Raw genomic sequence first — 22,004 nt, 5'->3', positions numbered from 1 at the left:
CTCAATTTCTGTTGTTTTTAAGTCCATTACTATATTTTAAATATTTGCACTGCTGCTACATTGTATTTTGGTTTTATATTTTAGTTTTAAGCATTTATTTATTCATTCATTTTTATACTGCCCAATAGCTGAGGCTCTCTGAGCAGTTAAAAGTTACAGTTAAAAGTTGAAAAAGACACACACACAAACAAAACAGCAAAACCATACTAGCAGTCCTAACTGAATCAGCAGAGGCATAGCAGCGGTACAGAATAAAATGGAATATATAAAAACAAAGTTAATAAGTTAAACTGGTAAAATGCTGGGAAAATTAAAATGTCTTCACGGGGCACCAAAAAGAATACAAAGTAGGTGCCAGGCACACTTCTTTGTGAAGCTCATTCTACAGTGGGGGTGGGGCCACAACCAAAAAGGCCATCCTCCTGGTAGCGGCCTGTCTCACTTCTTTTGAAAGTGTATCCTGGAGAAGGACCTCCCCCACTTTTATATTAAGTTTCTTCAGGTTGTATTTTATGGTTTTAATTAGGGAATCTTTGGTAAGTGCTAAATCAGTTATTAGAATCCAAGGCCTCTTGTCCTAGTTCCCTCTCTGCAATGGGGGAAAAGAGGAGTCTTCCCATTTTCTCATTAGCCAAATGTTGATAGACCTATTTTTCAATGGTGTGTTATGACATTATCACATCTAAGACTTAAATAGGCCCGTAGTATAAATAAGTTGGCTAGAATATATATTGGGTTAAAGAAAATCATTCGGTTTTCTTTTTCTGTATGGTATTAATTCACATGACACAAATAGCTTTGGAGAGGTTCAGAGGTGCTTTTTACAATACTTTGTGTCCATTCGGTCTTAGTGGCTACTCAGTGTGCTACATTTTGCATAAGGCCCTTCAGGTGATGTCCGCAAAAGCTGAGCCCTCTGATGTGGCAAGTGAGCATCAGAAACAACCTTCCCAGAGGCTCCCAGTATCCTTAGATATGGGAAACACATCGCTGAGGCAGGAAACAATTGATGGACTCTGTCAGCTGACTCAGTGGTGGGGAATGTACAATTTCTTTGCCTTTTGAGCAAAACAAAGAAAAAGGGAGAACAAGAATTCTAACTAAAAGCAAAGGTAAAAGGGGCTATTTATAGAAGGTAAAGAGGGACACCACAGTGCTCGAATTAAGGAGTCCCTGGAAGAACAGGTGTCTTATGATGCCAGGTTCTAAATAATGTATATTTCGGTTTCCAAGACATTTGTCTTAATTTTCCACCATATAAGTTTGGAATTCTTATAGCAAACAGAACTGAAGAATCCAACCTTGTTTATTCTACTGAGACCTGAATGAATAAACTTGGAAGAGTTGAACTCTTCCAGCTGCATCCCTTGGCTTTTTAATGAAGCACTGCCATAGGCTTGAAGGTTGAGATGGGAGTTCAGTTGTGGTCTTTAGGGGCTCCATCTCCCAGTATTCTTGCCCAGCAGTGCTCGATTTTGAGTATTTGTATCTATTGGACAGAAGGGATGGAATAAGTAGGTCTGCTAGTGTTGGCCACCCCACTGCTTTTCTGTCTAAGCTGATGCACCTGGACTCAGCTTCAGTGAGCACCAAGAAACTGGAGGTTCTAGGGGAAGTCAGCATTCGGAACAACTGAAGACTTCATCTCCACCATGACAAACATGAGGCTCTCTCAAAATCAACATGTCATCAGTCTAACATACGTGGCTGGACACAGCTTTGACCTGTTTCTTTGACTGAGGAAAGAACTGTGATATGAATATAGGGGATTTGGTTCTTTGTCAAGGCCCTTTGCTGATGAGATTTAGGCTTGCACCTACTTCTACCTGCTGTAGGCATGGAGGACCTAGTATAATTGTCTGGCCCTAGAGGCTGATAGATTCTGATGGATTGTTGCTCCATTCTTCAGCAATTAGGCTATGGGTTTCCATCTTATTCCCCACCCTGCCCCATGCTGATCCACCTCTATGGGGGAAGCTATCCAAAGAAAAGGACTGAGGTATTGCCAATACATGGATGACGTCCCCTTTTCACTAAATACAGGTGTGTCAGTGGGTGCTTTGAATCAGTGTCTGTGTCTAGTAATGGACTAGACTTCCTTTTTTCTTCATGACATATCAAATTTACTACAATAGGTATGAGTGCACAAAAGCAAGTTTATAGAGGAAATCATTTAAAAAGCCCAGCTGTGCAATTCCCAGAGAAATATGTATTTGTGCATTGAAAACTTGTGGAAAATATTTCCAGAATGTTGATGGGTAAAAATGAAGTATTATAAGGATGATTTTATTTGTTTCTTTGTTTCATTTGTGGTACTTATATCCCATGCTGTTGCCCAATGACCTCAAGTTGTCTTATAATAAATATAAAAACTGACAACAAATAAAACCTCATTAACATTTTACAAGGCCATAAAAACTGTAAATGACAATAAGATCTGCACATAAAAATGAAGATAAAACACCTATAAACTAGCAGAAACAGAAGGATTTAAAATACTGTTAAATGTCATTAAGGCTAAATACTCGGGTTTCAGATATAAGGGTTTACTTTAGTTCTCACAGTGATTTGTGTTTTAGGCCTTCATATTTCCACACCTTTGTTGCAGATAGGATGTGAAATAATCTGGCAATAGTGAAGGAAAACATGGTAGCAGATAGTATTGTTACAAAAATCATGGAAGAAGAGACAGGTTTTGCTTCCTATTATTATATTGATACTATTAAATTAAAAATAACTTCATTTTATGACTTTCTGTTGACTAGGAGCTGAAACTCAGTCTGCTTCTAGTCTGGGTTACTTTCCCATATATTCAGTCGTAAGTCTGTTCTGTCCAATTTCCACAATACTCTGAGATTTAAAATAAAATAAAAATGCATACATGTTCATATGCAACTTCCCCTAGCTTACATATTTTGTATGAAATCTTTCTAGTACAAGCATTTTTATATGCAACTTTCCTTGGGACTGCATTTTTATATGCAATTTTTGAACTGAGAACTGAATTGCAAAGTTCAAAAACGTGCACCATCAGAAGTCAATTTGTATATTAGTCTGGAAAGGGCACGTTATCCCAGTTCACTAGAAAATGTAGACCGATCAAGATTCCTCCGTATCCCTAGCAGGCAGCTACCAAAGCTGACAGGGAATGAGATGCTCCTGTGATTATCTGGGTAATAGCACCTCTGCTGACTAGGAAACATTCCGTTTCCCAGGACTGGGCTGAGCAACTAACATGGGACAGTTCACCTCAAGGTCCCTTACAGTCTCTTCTGCAGGCTGACAAGTCTCGCTCTGGCCAGAGCCCAACCCAGGGATCATCTGGCATGCCAGAGTGGGTCCCATGTGTTTATCTTTGATGGCTGAGTCTTTGTGAAGGCTGAACGTTCCATTAAGTTAGGACCCACCTTTGAACTCATCCAAGCCGTGGCTTTGTTTTGTCTCGTCTTTCTTCAGGGATCTGAGCATGAACAACATCAGTGAGCTGCTCCCTGGTGAACTCCACCACCTGCGCTTTCTAGAAGAACTGTAAGTATCGCTGTATGCCTAGAGTGCTTGTTTGGGTACTTCCGGCAAGGCTTTTGCTGTCATTGCTTGGGCTCATTCGCAGAATTTTACTAGGGGTCCAGAAGATGATGATGTCTCCCACTCACAGACCTCACATATTTTGCCACCACAGTCTCTTACCACAGAAAATATGCAAACAAGAATGGATAGAAAGTAGTTCACAATACCTACAGATTGCTAGCATGAGGGCCCCTCTATTTAGAAGCACTCATTGTTTGCTAGTTCGCCATTTCCACCCTTGTTCAGGGACAAGCTGATGTGACCAACTTCAGTAGCCATGATTTGGCACAAGGAAATAAGCGGAATGTGTTGGGCTGCCTTATATGGAATCAGCCCATTAGTCCAGCTAGCCCTGAACCATCTGCTCGCAGTGGTAGCTGCCCAGGGCCAGAAGCAGAGGTAATTTGCAGAACATAGAACAGGGTCTGCATTAGAGGTGGCATGTCCTGGTAGCTGCTCTGGAGGAGTGTGCTAGGAGGAGCTACCACCACTGACAGTGACTCACCTACCTACTCACGCAGGCAAACAGTGAATGTTAAGGAGGAAGAGCAGTGATCTCTGTCCTGCCCTCTTCCTCTGAGTGGTAATGAGAATCGGGTCCAGCAGTCAGAAGAAGAGGTCCAGCTGGCCCATCACTCCCCAGAATGATAGGACCCTCACCATCAATTTGCTGCATAGTAAAGAAAAAAAAAGACTTACTTTATATTAACACTGATGGGATCTGAGCTCTCAGTAAGGGACCGGGAAAGAGATCATGGGGATTGGTAGATATCTATATAAAAACATCCTCCCAGTCTGTGGTGGTTTTGTGTGTGTGCGTGAAAGCAAATTCCATTTGTGTGAAAAAGGCAACTTCCACCCAGATTCAGGGACAAGCTGATGTGACCAACTTCAGTAGCCATAATTTGGCACAAAGAAAGGAAGACGCTGAAGAATAAAACTGCCAATAGTGTAATCTCTTTGTTTTGTTTAGTCGCAAAGTTTGCCCAATCCATCACGACCCCATGGACAACATTCCTCAGGCCAATAGTGTAATAGCTTTGTATAAATCTATGCTGTGATTTCACTTGGTATACTGTATACATTTCTGGTCATTGCACTCTGAAAATATATTATATTGATGGAAAAAGTAAAGCAAAGGGCAACAAACATTATTAGGGTGCTGCAGCAACTCCCTTGTAAAGAGAACTTTACAATATTGGTGGCAGGTTTGCTTAGAAAAAAGGGAACATGAGAGAGTTATGCATGATGTGGAGGAAGTGGGTAGGTGTCAGTTTTTCCCTCTCTTCTAATAGTAAAACCTAGGACAGGAGTTCCCAGCCTTATTGGACCCATGAGCATATTTGGGTATTTGAGAAACTGCTGTGGGCATTACCACAAAATGCTTCAGCAGTGGATTGCTATTTTGGTCTCTGCTTTTTGTGTCTAATGAAATTAGGCTATGTCTTACTCAGCAAAACTTTTTGTTTCGTGTTTCTTGCACACCAGAGTGTTTCTTTAATAAGCGAATGTCTAATTCAGTCATTGCTGCTGGTGCAGTACAGATAATGCTAATTCTAAATGCATGTTTTTGCAATGTCCATTAGTTGCTTCTTTTGGGTTGGAGGTTGTTGCACTGATAAATTTTGTACTGGAACACTCTTTTGTATTCATGGAAGTACCTGCTCTTTTAAATTATTTACCTGGAAATGAACAGATGGAAGTGTAGATTCTATGTGTCCTTCTGACAGCTAGAAGACTGATATTGCAACAATGGAAGGATAAATGCTCTCATTCTCTAAAGCAACAAATTGGGAATCTTATGATTTCAGCATTTGAATGGGTAGCATCCAGATGCCATCTTCAAATGAATATTTGGTCTACTTTTGTTGAAGCCTCTGTATAATTGTTAGAAAGTTTTTATGCATTTCATATGCATTCATTGCTATGCATATATAGAGGAATCCATGTATGTATATTAAAATAGATTTTTTTTTAAATGGTGGGTGTCCACAGGCACTATGTATGGCACCCATTCAGGACACCATTGGAGATGCCAGTAGGTAATGTGTTGGGAGCCCCCAACCTTGCATGATCCTAAAGAGGCAAAAGGAAATGCATTTTCAAATACCACTTAGTTGAGCTAAGCAATTCACTGCTGCAAGGTGATGGCCATTTGCTTTAAAAGTAAATTAGATAAATTCATGAAGATAAAGACGTCAATGGCTCCATGATATGTGCTACCTCTAGTAAGCCCTACAGTATATCACAGAAGTGAGTACACCCCTCACATTTTGTAAATATTTTATTATATCTTTTCATGTGACAACCCTGAAGGAATGACACTTTGCTACAATGTAAAGTAGTGAGTATATAGCTTGTATAACAGTGTAAATTTGCTGTCCCCTAAAAGTAACTCAACACACAGCCATTAATGTCTAAACCGCTGGCAACAAAAGTGAACACACCCCTAAGTGAAACTCTCCAAATTGGGCCCAAAGTGTCAATATTTTGTGTGGCCACCATTATTTTCCAGCACTGCCTTAACCCTCTTGGGCATGGCGTTCACCAGAGCTTCACAGGTTGCCACAGAGCTGGTGGATGGTAGAGAACTTGTGCTCCTCCACCTTCCGTCTCAGGGTGCCCCACAGATGCTCGATAGGGCATAAGGAAGTGTCATTTCTCCAGGGTTGTCACATGAAAAGATATAATAAAATATTTACAAAATGTGAGGGGTGTACTCACTGCTGTGATATACTGTATATACCAGATGCTGAGGAATAAGAGTGAGAAGGTGTTCTTACCCCATGCCCAGCATGGGAATGTCCTACAGGCATCTGGCTGGACATTATGAGGAACAAGATACTGGACTTTGGTCTGATCTAGCAAGACTCTCCTTGTTCTCATGGGAAATATATTAAATGAGTTGGCCTAATAAAGGAATACTTCACCTATTTTGTGAGCCAAGTAATGCCTTATTTTTCTTATATGGGGACTAATATTAGCATCAAAGAAAGTTTGTAAAATAGAATGTGCCTGTTAAAACATCAGCCAAGAACCATCATATGTATCATCTTTCCAACCCACGGGCACAGAGCAAAATTAAAATGCCAGTTTTCTGACAGAAATGTTCAGCTTTGCTTCATAACACTACTGGGAAATGTATATACGCACAAAAAGCTTTCTTTCTTATCACTTGATGGCAGACTGCTGAAAGTTTGAACTGATACCACTGAAAATCATTATGTTTCAGGTTAAGGGATCTGTATGATTTTGGGTGATTGGGTGATTCATACATGCAAGTCACTGACAACTGAGCTGTGTTTTATCAAATGAAGTCCCTGTTACAGTGAGCTTGGTCTAACTCCAGAAGAAGAATCAAAGAAAGTCCTAAAATCCAGCTTTGCTAAATACAGGGTTGAATTGACTTTAAGCAGGCTCAGAGACTTATAGAGCTAAAGCTTATTTCATAACTGCTTGAAAGGAAGCAAAACAGTGAAGAGGAGGAGACTGTAATATGGCAGATAGATAGCTAGGCTCATAAAGAGAAGATCAAATCCTAATTAAGATACTTGTCCACTATCCAAACCCCTTGCTTTTGTTCCCTGATTATTTATTTACTATTTCAAAAGTGTAAATCCATTTCTCAATTTAAGATGCAAATTCCAAAGTAGCTATAAAAACCAATTTAAAATGGCAACCACTTTTAAAAAGCATACTTAATAAGGACAACAGGAGCATAGTAGCAGCACGACAGCTAACTCCAAGACAAGAAAACATAAAAGCAGCATTAATCAATGTATGCACTAGATAAGAAGCAGCTTAAAAATTTTGATATGAAAATCCCATCAAGTCTCTATTCAGGTTTGTTTGGTTATTTTTTAAAAAAGACATAAGAATTTGGAAAGTTTTTCTCCTACCAAAAATAGTCATAAAAGTACTAGGTGTCATGACAATGCTAGCCCTAAGTATCTGTGTAGCTGCAGCATTCCACAAAGTAGCACACACTAAAGAGAGCGAGTTTGACCCGGTTAGTTCTCTCCGGTCCAGTAACGGTCTGAGGCTGGTGCTACATGTTTAGTGTTGATATCAGAGGTTCCAATGTGACCAGAACACATGCAGCATGATGTAAAAATAAAAGAATGTGTAAGGATAGTGCTGAAATCATTGCCCATCTATTTTTTGTTATCTTTCAGATAGTAGCAATGGGTGTTGATGTATACCTAATGTACATAATGTATACCTTATGTTGATGTACATAAGCCATTCTGGCTCGGGATGATAGGTGCTGAAGTCCAAAACGTTTGAACGTTGTGCAAGGCTCACATACAGAGTATACTTTGTTTTCCAGCTCCCCAAAGACCACAATACCAAGGCATGAATTACCATGCTGATGGTCTACAGCACAGGCTGACAGCTAAGACACACAAACTGTATGCCTCACTGAGCTCTGAAGATAGAATGGTATCCTCAGGCTAAAATTCATAAAGAAAAAAAAAATAAAGAGGACTAGTGGTTATTACTTAAACCCCCTGATCCTTGGGATGCTGGCAGTCTGCATCAGTGCAATAAATAAAGCGATAGCATTGGGTGAGGCCAAAAGTATGATAGGATAATTCTGTCCTTGTTTCTTCCACATGGGCTGAACAAGCCATGCTCTTCTTGCTGCCCTCTAGAGTTCTTTTGACAAAGCACATGTCAGATGAACTGTGTGAACCTCCCAGAAAGCAATCTACAGAGAAACGCAAGAGTAACAAAACAATCCTAGGTACATCTACTCAGGCACAAGTTACACTAATTTGAATAAGAGTTGGTCCAGCTAAAGCAGGAGTTCCCAGATGCACACACCTTTGGAATTTGGAGAGAGTGTTATGGCATCCTCAGAACAGCTGCCACAGGATGGAGCTTGTCCATACATAAAATGGTGTCATGGTAGGAATGGCTGGTCACAAAGCACTCATTTCCCAGAATGCAAATTGGCAAAACTGGAAGAAAATTAGCTTGCCTAGGAAGCTAAGCACAGTGCAGATGTTAGGTCTAATCTTGACAAAACAAAACTACTTATTTGGAGATAGTGCTGAAGGGCAGCTTCCCAGTTCAGGTCATAAAAGCATAAGGGCAGACAGGAAGCCTTATGGGAGCCAATAGAGGTGTCCCTGGGCACACCCGCAATCACACTGGAAACCTCAGTGCTAGTCCATATGACCCTGGCTGGTGGGAAAAATCAGCCTGAAGGATGAGGAAGAGGCTAAGTAGCACTAGGCTGAGTGGAGTCTCGCTGATTGACAGTAAACACTGGGACTGCAGTAGGGGTGGCACTGTGTGCACAAAATGCTATTGTGTCAGGATGCACAGGGCTAAATAGTCTGTGGTTAATGATAGGGAAATGAAGCCAGTGTTGACAGCTTCATTGGCATAAGTGCTCCTTCCTCTTGGCTCATGGTTCAAACATCCATGCAGCAGGCACACGCCTCAAGCTCCCTCCCTCTGAAGGGGGAGTGGAACCAAACAAGCTTTTCATGGATTTTCATTATACCTGGTACTCCCCAGTCCTGAATTCAGTGCTGCTCCCTTCCTTTTAAGTGCAATGCAGAAGACTTCCTGGAAAACTCCATTCCTGGTTGTGTGGAGAAAGGTAACTTTCCAAGCAGTCCTTATCGCTCTCGTATAGGAAATACACTTTAAAAAGAAAAGAAATCTGATGTATGCTCATCTGGGTGCAGCTAGTTTCCAGCAATCTCTCATCAGAAACATTGCTCCCTCCAGGGAAACAAAGATCAATCAAATGAAGAGTTTTCAAAGGATCACACCCCCAGAGTCATGATAAGCAGGACCTGCCAGCCAGTTGGTGGTATACGGAAAGGAAGGCATGTTACCGCCTGCCCTGTATAGTAAAAAGATGACCATACACTATTCACGGTGTCATGGGACTGGATATGGAGGCAATATCTCTAAATGCCAGGGAAGAAAAAAGAGACTTGTGTACTCACACATGCACTCACACTATAAGGTTTTGTGCAGGAAAAAAAGTGACTGATGGTAGTAGATATATCAGTTTCTTCGAATGAGTCCTGGAGAATGGAGACACCTATGAATGCAAGAAGAGCCTTCCCAGATCAGACCAAAGCTCCATCTGATTCAAAGTTTCATTTATTTATATATTCTGAAACTCAGATCCCACTCCTAGTTGTCTTACAAGAAACCCAAGGTGGCTTACACATGCCTCTTATTTTATCCTCACAACAAAAAGGTGTGAGTGCTTAAGCTTGTGATGTAGCTTAAGCTGAGAGTCAGCAATTAACCCCAAATCACTCAGGGTGCAGCTGGCACTTGAACCCAGATCTCCCAAGTCCCACTGTACCATAGTGACTAGTTGACCAGTGAGATGCCACTGGGAAGTTTACGAGCAGAAAGGAAACAAACCTCACCTCTTCTTTGTCTCCAGCATGCAGTACTCACAGGTATAGTGCCTCTGAACATGGAGCTTATTTCACCTATCATGGTCATTCTCCATGAATTTGTCTATTCTGTTTTTAAAGCCTTGGTATCAATTTCCATGTGGCTACTAGTATGCATGGATAGTGAAGCTAGAAGCATGTTGTGCCTGCTTCAGACTGGCCGGTGCATGAATGCAAGGACTGCTCCTGTTCATGGAGCTGAGATAAAACAGAAGCTCGCCACAGGAGGCATGGTGGGGGAATGATTTTTTCCATCTCCCCTTGCTGCTGCATTCCCCCAAAGTGCCTCGTGGGCTTCTCTAAAAGGTCACTCAGCCCTCTGGAGTAAACCCCCAGAGAGCATCCAAGACTGATGGGGCAGGATGAGAAAAATTGCCTCCTCCACAGCTGTTCTCTGCCATGTCAGAATCTTTGCCAGTTGCACAACCAGATCTGACCCATAATGTTGTTCACAGCAGCTTTTAAGCAGTACAGTATTAGGAATTTCTTCCTCCAGAAATGACCTCTGCTTCCCCTTACAATGGGATATTTGGTTTGAGAAGTGTAGCAAGATACTTTGCTCAAGGTCTTCATTATATTTCCTCACGAAAGACACTACTAGATGTTCAGATCTATTATCTTGATCTTGTCTTCCATTTATTGCAGGCGCCTATCTGGAAATCAACTCTCTAAGATCCCGGGGGAAGCATTTTCTGGCCTCTACAATTTAAAGATTTTGTAAGTCACAATTGCTTCAGTCTGCTGCTGCTGCTGCTATCATTCTCTGCGCTGGCACTGAATCCATAGCTTTTCCTCATCAAAGGTCTTCATGCTTTCATTCACTATCTGCATATGTCAGGACTCATTTCAGAGGCAATCATAAACATCATTTCAGGAATGTTATTTATTAAATATTCCTAGTATGAAGAGCTGGGTTCTAGCCAACTTTTTCAGATCATGCTCATGGAAGATTCCCAGCTGAACTGCAGTAAAGATTAAGGCAGCTCAGGGCTTCTAAATAATCCCCTCCACCCCACTCTAAGACACTGCAGGATTCCCATGGTCATCACCTGACTGCACTTGAATCAACATCTTTCTGGTTATTTTTCTTTCCCATTTTTACTGGTCAGCAATTTAACCAAGGAGAAGGAATTATGGAAAGCTTTTCATGTCTCCTTCACTGTTTGCCTTGTTCCTTCCCTGTATGGCATCAACTCCCTTCAGGGCTGAGAATTTTTGCTGTTAAGTATTAAGCAGTTGAACTATCAAATTCTGTTCAGCTATCATTTGTAGAGGACATGGGGCAGATATAGCTTTGTGTAGCAGGAAAAGAAACTAATGCCTCCTGTTCCAGTGTTTGTAGATTGCAGTTCATCTCAATCTGAGGATGTGAACTGTGTCCACAGAGGCTTAAATCAGAATAAATGGCGCCACAAGAATCTTTGTTGTTTTTGCTGCAATAGACTAAGAGAGCTAACAGAAATGGTTCACTGTCCTGAGACACCAGTAGATGGATGGTCTATAAAAACCTTAAATAAATATATAAATCTCTGGATTTCCATGCTGGGCTGTGCTTACAGAAGTACAGTCTGTGGTTAGCAGTGGTGTAGTGGCACAATGGCTCACAGGAGTGGCATATTTTTTATTAGCACGGGCCATGACATCTACCTGTGAATTTATCCACAATCCTCAAAATAGCTGATGGATAATTGATTTTCCCAGAAGCATATTGTTCTCTACTGTAATGCAAAGAATTTTGGGGACTTTGTCTTAAACGGGTAACTAAGATGCATTGGTTTTACAAGAAACTGGTTCCTAATGGACGGGAGACCTGCTGCAACTGGCTTGTTGTATAACTTTTTGGCTTCTCAATGGGGAATACTGTGGGAACTGTTATGGTGAGAGCCTCCTTCTCAAAACATGGCTCTACACTATGGGTGGGTAGAAAGTAGTAACAAAGCAATCAGAGAAGTGTCTGACTGTGTAGAATTTGATATGGAGCCCTTAACAGAAGTTGTGTGGAGATCTCTATAATTTCCAGTAGCTTCCTGTGGTTTGTGTTAGTCTAGATCAATGCAGAAGCATTGGGCTTATGTAGGTACAGCACTTCTGCTATCTTTCTTTCCTGGATACAGCCCTGACCCTGCTACTTGCCCTGTAGTGAGGCCTCTGGAACAGTAACCATCCCAAAACTGATTACCAGGATTGGAGACTGCTTCCTCCAACCACCTGTGGTCATCTTCATAACAAATGTCTCACCAGATGGTACAGCAGATTTTTATTTGTCTTTCTTTATTTGCAATATTGCACAAGCAATCTGGTTCTCCTGGGTGTTTATTTAGGTGCTCAGAACTTCATCTTCTCTCTTTCCAAGAAGATGTTTTACCATCCCTTCTCTCCTGCAATAAACATTTCAGGCCTGCGGGCATGTTTGGAACCCAACCACAATGTGAAATCGCTGTAGCCGACAAAGTTTATACGAAGCAAGCAGGTAGTAACCTGCTCGCAGGATTAGAGAGTGCAGGGCTGTTTACTAGGCCTTCTAAAGAATCCTGCCCTAAATCCCTGGGTTTAGAGATGAGTTGCTGCTTTATCCACTGTCTGCATTAGGCACTGAATCAAAGAAACCAAGAAAACCACAGCAAACCCACCCTGTTTCAACAAGGGCAACACTATGCACAGAGAACTTGTGGTCTTTGAAAGCCTTTTTTCATCAGTTTACATTGGAGCATTTCCCAGTGAAACAGCTAAAAAGAAGCATGCCGGTCTCCCTGAAACTAAAAAAGCACCTCCTTCAGGTCGTACTAGTAGTAGCAAAAACCGCGCAGGCATTAGAAACAGGCTCGGAGGCAGACCACGAAGGGGAGCTTTGGCAAATTCAGGAGAATGGAAATTCATGCTAGGATATCCTTCTGTGCTCACAGAGCAACCCATTGAGCAAGAGATGGAGACGAAGTCAATTTCTTAGCATTATCTGATAAGAGTACATAGTGAGTATCCATTTTAACTCAGTGGGCAGGTTCACACATCACTGCAAGCCATGGTGTTGTTTTGTTTTTGGTTTTACCATCGTGGGTCTGTCATCTTATCCAAACCCCAGTGTGGTATTCTGGCATGGTACGTTTGATCCTTAGATATCACAAACAGAAGCAACGGTTTGTCTTGTGGTTTCTCCATACCACTATGGCTTGTTTGTGTTGACCAAACCTGGAAAACATAGCGCTTTGTGGTATGACGGCCAGTCCCAGAGAGTTTCTTGGCAAGAAGAGCCTGTTGCCACTCTTGCCACACGGCTAACCAGAGAGTGCCTCTGACAGATGCTGCTTGCTGTTGCTCTCAGAGGTGGCCCCGCTTTGCCCACTTCCCACCCTAGAGATCTTTGGGACAGGAGTACACAGTCGGCTGGGTGCCACTGTGGAAGGGGCTCAACCCCCAAATGTGAGACAAGCCCTGCACAAGAGAGCCGGGTGGCAATGCCCAGTTGGCAGTCATGCCACTAAGCTGGTTGCCCACTCGCCCCCTTGATACTGCTGCTTGTGAGAAAGGCATTTGGGCGGGCACTGGGTTGGGGATGCCTCTGTCACAAGCAGGAATGAGAAAGGGGGTGAGGAGAGAAGACAACTGAGTGGCGCTGTATAAGAGGCTTCTCACAGATGGGCATGAAGTGGGGGAGTGCAGTGCAGCCCAGCTGCAGCCCAGCCTTTCTGCAGTGCAGCCCAGCTGATATCCCCCCCTCCACATTACCTGCATGTGGATCAGGGCCCCCTCCTGCTCCAGCAGTTCCTCCCTTTTGGTTGAGTGTGGATCTGACATGCCCCATAGCCCAGGATCCTCTCCAGAGCAGCTCCCTCATTTTCTGTGCTGTACTTCCACTCATGAGCTCTGTTTGCACAGCAGAAACTGCTTGACAGCTGCTGTGCACTGAACTCAGCTCAGAATTACAGCTGTGAAGGAAAGGAGCCTCATTCCTCCTCAGAGTGTCTCTTGAGGCACTGCCTGGATGATCGAGAGGGGAGGAGATGGGAGGAGAGAGGAGACTTACCACCGTGACCCTACTGGTCTGTCAGGAACAGGGAGATAAAAAACTACAATTTGTGGTTACCATTCAGGTTGTTTGTCATGGTGTGTAAACCAGGTCATTGTTTGGAAACATATTGACTCTAACAGAATGTCCCTTGTTTTGGGGATGGGCTAGGCCAACCTTTTTCCAAACTGGTGAAATAAAACAATTAGAAAATAAGCATACTGGCATATGTGCATATATGAAACAACAAATCGTGAGCCAGTCCATGAAATTGTTTTCTGTAAGTCTCAAGGTCTTTATCAGACAGCACAGGGGTGTGGGAGGGCTGTAGGGCCACAATCCGTTTTGCAGATGCCATCAGGGCCTTGTCTGGGGGGCAGGCAGCAGCTGAAAGCAAAGGGGCAGGGCCAAAATACCAACACCTCCAGGATATTGTAGCTTAAAGCTCTTATTGCCAATAAAAACGCTTTAGAAAATTTGTACAAGGAATGGGGGGACTGCACAAAGTCAAGAAGCAAGCAAACAATCAGTGGTTCAGGGAAAGGGGGTGGGGGGGGGACAAAGGAAAGGGGTGTGGACTTCTCAGGGACCCGGAAAGCCAGCTTAGGACCCTAGATAGGCAATGGACCTCAGATTCCCCATTCCTGTCTTAAGGGGTCTGTATATTTTTGCACTCGAAGCAAAAATAGAAACAATTCTGTTTTCTAAAGAACTGGAACATGTTTTTATAATAAGATGGAGATGGAAGTCAGGAAAACAATATCCCTTCTGAAATTGCTTTGTGGTAAGGCTGGTTCTGTCAAAATCATAGGTTATGTTTGCAGCCATGTAGGTTCTCCTGCAAAGAACCTGATGAGAGGTGTTGTGTTTTTTGTTTCTTGTTTTTCTTGGTAATGAAACCAGTCAACTAGTTGCTAAGCAGGTGGTGTCTGCATTAGTTTCTGTGAGAATGCGTCCACCCAACATTTCCATCTTTGCCTTTTATCAGAATGGAGGAACAGTGAGGAAGGCACAAACTATAGAGGTCATAGGTCACAAAGGCAAGTTTGGCAGTGACTTGTTGGAACAGGACTATAAAAACTACCATGTAGCAGTTGCAGGAAAACTCTTGCTTTCATCAGGCACAAGATGATCCAGGCAAAGAATGAAAATTAAATACCCTGATAACTTTCTGCAGCTCTATTATGTTCAGCTTCTAATGGAGCTGTCTTTCCATGGGGCTTCGTTGAGCCTTTGGGTGCCCTTTGCACCAGCAACAGTAAGCTATGCAGGGCTTAACTTTGAGCAAGGAGAGCTCACATGTGCTCAGTGCACAGACCCTCTTTTGAAACCAGTAAAGCACGGTGTTTTCTTTCAGGGAAGAAGTTAGGGTTCTCCTTGCTCATGTCTTTATTGTCTGTTCTTTGGATAGACTTGTTGCTTAGGAAAAGGCATTCTACCTGTGCTCAGTAGCACTTTTCTTCATTATTAATTCTCTGCTTCCAGGCTCATCCAATTAATGTAAACAGGATGAAGTACCATTCTCTGGCACAAATCAAATTTTGGACATAATAAAACAAGATTACGAGATCTAAGCACTGACATTTCTTTAAACACCAGTACTCCACAGACCTGAGATTCAGAAGCAGGCCTTCTAGTTTGAGAAGGTGATATCCAAGGCATTCTGGCGCATTCTGGTTTGTAGCGGAATTCAGTGACACAGTATTTTCATGAGATGAGTACCTATTCTCATAACAGAGACCACTAAATCAATATAATATTTGTTTAAGGAATTTGTAAGCCCACTTGCAAAATACAATATTTTTCTAAGATAGGGTAGAAAATATATTAAAATCATTAAGAACAGAAACATCGATATTAAAATAAATATCAAAAACAATAATAAAAACAGGAAAATCATGTATTTTAGCCAGCCATTCTGTCCTAAGATCTAAAGACAGAGCCACTAAAAACATACTGCAACAGAACCCACTGACCAACCTGAAAGTTTGGATAATGGTTGCTGAGTCCTGTCCTTTCAGAGTGTTTGCTAGATAATCAAATATACAATTCCACAGAGATGGAGCATGTAACATGTGCATTATAGAAAGCCTTGTTATTCCATTGTAAAATTTTGAACTTTTAGTTATGACCAAAGTGGTAATGAGAAGAGAGAAGCTTTGTGTCCGCTGAACAGCTGTGATGGAGTAAAGGAAACGGTATCTTCATGAGTGGTATGGACATTATACAAAGGAGAGATTACACAATATGGAGCATTTTTCAGAGGAATGTTTATTAGGAAGTGCCTACTGCAACAGTCTTGTGTGAAATGGGGCAAAATCGTAAAGTTGTTGACAATTTCTGAGAAGCCTTCTTGCACAGCCTTGATGTCTAAGAAGGTGCTGATTGTGTAGCTCAACATATGTGGAAGACCTCTGGTTGGGGAAGGCAAATTTAATACTTCAGAATTCCTGGAACCCAGATCAGAGTGGCCCAATTACTTCAATGATCTAATGAACTATTAATCATGCTCAGCTGTGTCCAGTATCCCTTTGTTTCTCTTACTTATTTCAGCCCTGCTACTGGATTTAAAATTGGGTCCGCTTCATATGACCATATCGGCATGTCGAGAATTTGCATTGTGCAGATCTAGGCAGAGTTCAACATCTGAAAAAAGTGCTTGCGTCATCACATACCCATAATTCCTTCTACTTATGCCATGGCCGGTCAGCAGTTCACCGTACAGTTCTGCTCATCCTCACATTTTCAGCATGCCACGTTAATCATGTGAAGAAAGACAGGTGTCCAGCTGAACTTGCTTCTGGACATCCTAGTCTGCAGAATCAACAATGTGGAGGTGAAGATGGCCAGACGATGCCAGAATGGAGAACGGCCAACAACAAGCCCCCACCCCTGCCCTGCTACCACCACACAAGAGTAATTATAATGGAGTTTTGGCAATGGAGCTGCAACAGCATCTCTATAGCTGGGAGGGAGCTGAGCGGAAGAGCAGTTCAGGCAGAAGAGCTGAAAGGCAGCAATCCAGGAACGGAATGAGAAAGTTTTTATTGCAGACAGCATGCAAAGTCTTCCAGATAGGATTCACGGAGTGTCAGTCAATTAGGCGGGAGAGGCTGCTTCAGTTGTGGGGGCCGTGTGGGAAAGCATTCATATGACTAAATGAATAGCTTTCCCCAGAAGGCATGGGGAAACACATGAATCGATGCTGTCTCTTTAAATCCCTCCCTGGAGTGGCGGATGAGCAGCCCTTGATCTATACCTCTCTCTCTCTTTCATCTTGCTCAATCATTAAAACCAAAGGGAGTGAATAAACACACCGAGACATTCTCTGGGAAAAGTGATCAGCCCCAGAGCTCTGCCTTGCCTCTGTTATACATGCAGAATGTGCATGCACAGGTCACAGAACGCCATCCAAAGTCCCACTAGATCCGTGCTGTCTTACTGAAGCATGAGATCCATACCCAAATGCAGCAGACAGTAGAGCAGATGCAGATTTGCTGTTTCTCGTGCCATTTTCCTCTGACTGAACGGGTAGCTTCTACAGTGCTGTTTGCATGATGTGGCATATAGGCAGTGGTGTGGGGGTCAGTTTCGAAGCACGGTTGCTTATTGTGGCAGTAGCCATAAACATGACCCCAAGGAGACCCCCAAAATGCAGGCAAGTGTATGAATCCATTTCTGTGTGTGAGCACATTTTATAAAGTGCATGGGTCTTAATTATGCATTCAAGACCAAGCCAGCCCAAAATTCTTTGCATTGTAAAAGCGATAGCTCATAAAAATGTACTGTTGCTGAAAAAATCTGTTTCTGCACCAGCTTCTGTGAATTTTGCAGCTCATAAGCATATTGGGAACAAGGAAACCCAGGGGAGAAGTGGCAGATGACATGCTGGCATTTCTACCGTCAGTCCTGGCTGCACTACATCACATGCATAGAATGAGCTCTGTATATACAAAGTATGCGTGCCTAGATTCTGTACAGCTGCGTAACTGCATAAAGATTAGAGGCAAGGGCAAGAGGTGTGGTATCCATCCCTTGCCCTGGCTCATTTCTATGTGCTATGTCATCTCAACAGGGGCTGTAAAGTTTAAATGACAGGACTTTGATTTTCTCCGCTTGCCTATCCCATTCATATGGGATGGGATATATTCTATGCACAAAGGCGGGGTGTATTCTTTGCGTGAAAAGGAGCGATGCAAGGCAAAGGAGCAACAGTTATAGGGCAAGATGGAAGGGTTACCATTCTCTTTTGCCAGGCATGAAACTGGAAATAGGCATTATTAAGGGCTAGATCTTTAAAAATGCTCAGTTGTTCATTGTATTTATTCCTTCATTACATTGATGAGTTGTTTTATTGCAGAGAGAGAGAGAGAGAGAGAGAGAGAGAGAGAGAGAGAGAGAGAGAGAGCGCGCGCGCGCGCGCGCGCGCGCGCAGTGTGAAAAAACTTCCAAACTTCAAATGGCCTGTACACGGCTTTACTTTAATCAAATACTAAAATCAGGATGCATGCACAGCCACACCCACATTAATTAATACAACAGAACAAACACAAGAGTGAGCACATAGGACTAAAATGCTAACATATACAGAGTACAGCATTTGCATTAGTAATATAGTTTACTTTAGTAATATCAGCTGAATTAAAATAACCTAAACATTAAGAGAATATAAGCTTTAAAAATCTGGAAGAATATTTCTTTTAGGCCTGCTGCTGAAAAGATGTTAGTGTTGATGTCACATGAGCCTCAAAGGGGTAAACATTTCATGCTCGCATTGTAGGGCCAGAGATGGGAGAGGGGAGGTCACAGTGGAGATGGTCCTTCTTTCCATGCTGGCTGCAGCTCCAAGGTCGCAAGACCAACCTCTGAGCCAGCATTGGAGGGGCAGGAGGGGAGAAGCGGGGCACCGCATCCTGAGAGGAATCCCAGCAGTGCTCTCAGCTTTTCTCTGCCTGAGCCAGTGTAAAACACATGGACTGCTGTCTAAATGTTGTGGAGCAGGGAGGAGTGCAAAGGCATTTTTCTTCTTTGGACTCCTTCCACCCTTCACTGGATATCTGTGATCCTCTGAGTTCAGATATAGGCAGCCACACTGGATGGCATGGCCCACAACATTAATGTGGTTTAATATAGTAAAAGTTATTTGCCAGCCCATTTTAAGTTCTCCAAAGACTGGAAATTGCCTGGCCCAAAGCTGCCCTGACTTGCTGTGATATTAGCGCAGCTAAGGCAATAGCAGCCGGAAGGACCAGGTTGCCCCTGCTTTCAAAAGTTTGCTAGGACAATAAAATATATCAGGCAGTGACATCAGACCAGTGCCTCTCAAGTGGAGACTTTTGCTAGCAAGTATAACAGGTTTGTCTACTTTTTAATGCATCATCTGTTACCCAGTGTGATTCTTCTTGAAACAGAGCCAGAATCTCCCACTTTGAAGTTTCCTAGAAACTAGTTGAAGTTACCACATCTCATGGAGATATTTTCATCCTACCAGGATATGGAGTATTGATTACTACCTGTAGTGATGTTGCTGAAATCCTATTTCCTCGCTTGGAAATGTGAACTTGAAAGTTTGTGATGTTCACTGCGTATGTGAGGCAAGCATAATGTCTCCAAAAGTTATTCTCTAGTTTGGATATTAATTTGTGCTGGAGAAGTAAAGACCTGCCACTAGGAGCACTACAACGGAGGGAGGATGGGAGAGAGGCTTACTTGCTCCCTCCCAGTTTCTACACCTGGTACAAACAGGTGCTTCTACAGGTGTCAGTTGCCCTGGGAAACCATAGATCTCAGTGCTTTGGGTGCTTAGCATGCAGATGGTCGTGTCCCCGGTATCAGAAAGGGGAATGAGCAAAGGAAATTCCTTCCCTTTTTCAATTCCACTGTTGCCATTGTCATGGGGAGAGCAGAGGGAAGCTGTCCCTGTCACATCCCATGGCATCTGTGGGGGTGAGCTATTTTCTGCAGAGTTCTTCAAACCACTTTGATTCTTCAAGCCCAGTAATGAACCTGACTGGGGGAGTTTGCCCCATGACCATGTTTCTCATGCTCACTCATGATGCCTAAAGCAAATATTGGAGCTACTTGTCCCCTGTCACGGATTGTGTTGCTGGTTTTTTCACATTCTAGATACAGTTTGCATTTATGTATTTATTATTCTATCACACACAGTTATGCAATTATTTCATCACAGTATCTGTTCACAATATATGTAATGCAGTACTATTGTGTAATATAGTATAAAATATATTCCTAGAAAGATAAGCCAGCAGGGTTCCTCTTATATTTAATACATAACAAAGGCTAATATTTTGCTGGGAATCACTTTCTCATCCTGTGCTATTTTGTACTAGAACAAACAGTGTCCTAGGGACCAGCGCTGTCCACGTTGTGCTTCTGGTGTTTACTTGGGTAGATACAAATAACTATCATCAGCCTGGGATGTTTACGAAAAGCAGCGGGGCTGGCCAGCTACTCCCAGTGTAACTGCACCATGTCCACTAAACCCTGTGATTAGAGCCATTGTTCCACAGAGACAAATGAGCTGCCTGGGCCCACACAGTGCAGCGTGCTTCTCCCTTTGCATGGCATTGGCCACTTCTCTCTGCCTGCCGGTCAGATGTTTCGCCAATGCATTTAAGGTGGTGCAAGAAGGAAAGGGTAGGAAAGGGGTGGGGTGGAAAAGGAGAAATGTTACCTTCTTTCTTTGCTCTCCAGTTATCAGAGCAATCCTTTATTACAGCAATCCACATATATGGAGCTTTCAAAAGACTTAGCTTGTGAAACCTAAGTCATTCATATATTTCTATCAGACCTGTGTTCTTTATGAAATCTTCCTTTCCTTTGTCCAAGTTTCTCATATATTTCCCATTCATCTGCAAAGGGGATGGGTGAACGGAGAGCCCTGTGATATTACATGGAAGTGATTCCAATATTAGTGGCTGAGCTTTCCAAGTGAGGAAGGGCTTATCCTGAGGTAATCAATATTTCCACGCCCTTGAGTGGAATATTGTAGCCATTTCCTGGAATACCATAGTCATTTTCATTCTGTCCATGAGCCCCAGACAGTATAGCCAGTGGTCAGAGATTATAGGACCACTTGTCCCAAACACCTGGAAGCACCAGGTTGCCAACCCTTTTTACTGAATAACCACAATGCCACTGCCTTGCTGGGCAAAGAGACAGGGGTAAAAGTAACAGGAGCCAAATAACAGCTGCACTGCAGTCTCATGAGAGAGCTCTCTGTGGCTTTTCTACCAGAAAGATGAACTTGGATAGCTCTCTGTGTGAACTTGAACCTGCTTTTCTTGGAAATATTTCTGCCAGTGTTGCATAATCTGTGATAGCATAGAACCCTGTTCTCCCAGAACAAATGGACTATGGAGTGTCATTTTTTGTGGTGCAGTATTCAGCAGTGCTGTATTTTTCAGTGGATGGTTTTGTATCTCAAAAAGTGCCTGTACTCTGAAATCTTATTTGCAGGAAAATGTATATTGCATTGTGTTGAGGGTTGGTTTTTGAATGCTCTCTCTCTCTTTATAATTATAGGATGTTACAGAACAATCAACTCAGTCGGATCCCAGCAGAGGCTCTGTGGGATCTTCCAAACCTTCAGTCACTGTAAGTCCTTTCAGATTGTCATTGCTAACTGTGGCATCTTTTAAGCAAGTGGTTTCAACAGTTGGGTAAAAATGCAGCAGTGTTTCCATAGGAAGCTTAAGTGCAGAGTTTTCTAGACGGGGAGTAGTAAAACAATATCATACTGTACACAAGAGATGAATAATGTGACCTCTTCAGAACAATAGTCACTGATATTGATTTGTTTCTCTGCTTATTTTCTAAATTTGTACTTATGGCTTCTTATACCATGGTATTCCCAGAGCAGTTTAGATTAGAATAAGAACAGAACTAAAAAAGCAGTGCATTAAAGTAAGTGCAGAAAAAAATCACAATTCATAGTATGATAAAACATACATAGTACAATAAATGGTCCTGCTTCA

General features: G+C 42.5%; 1 protein-coding gene across 1 annotated transcript in view; it reads left to right on the top strand.

Moving 5' to 3' along the window:
• The window catches only part of LGR6 (leucine rich repeat containing G protein-coupled receptor 6), a 153,151-nt gene that overhangs the window by 57,246 nt on the left and 73,901 nt on the right, over positions 1-22,004 (top strand). The window contains exons 4-6 of the mRNA XM_044447487.1: positions 3,457-3,528; positions 10,650-10,721; positions 21,553-21,624. Of these exons, the coding sequence (XP_044303422.1) occupies positions 3,457-3,528; positions 10,650-10,721; positions 21,553-21,624 (216 nt within the window). The remainder of the gene's footprint in view (positions 1-3,456; positions 3,529-10,649; positions 10,722-21,552; positions 21,625-22,004) is intronic.

Source organism: Varanus komodoensis, unplaced genomic scaffold (genome assembly GCF_004798865.1).
Source record: "Varanus komodoensis strain SLA01 unplaced genomic scaffold, ASM479886v1 scaffold52, whole genome shotgun sequence".
NCBI lineage: Eukaryota > Metazoa > Chordata > Lepidosauria > Squamata > Varanidae > Varanus > Varanus komodoensis.
This window is presented reverse-complemented; position numbering and strand designations above follow the sequence as displayed.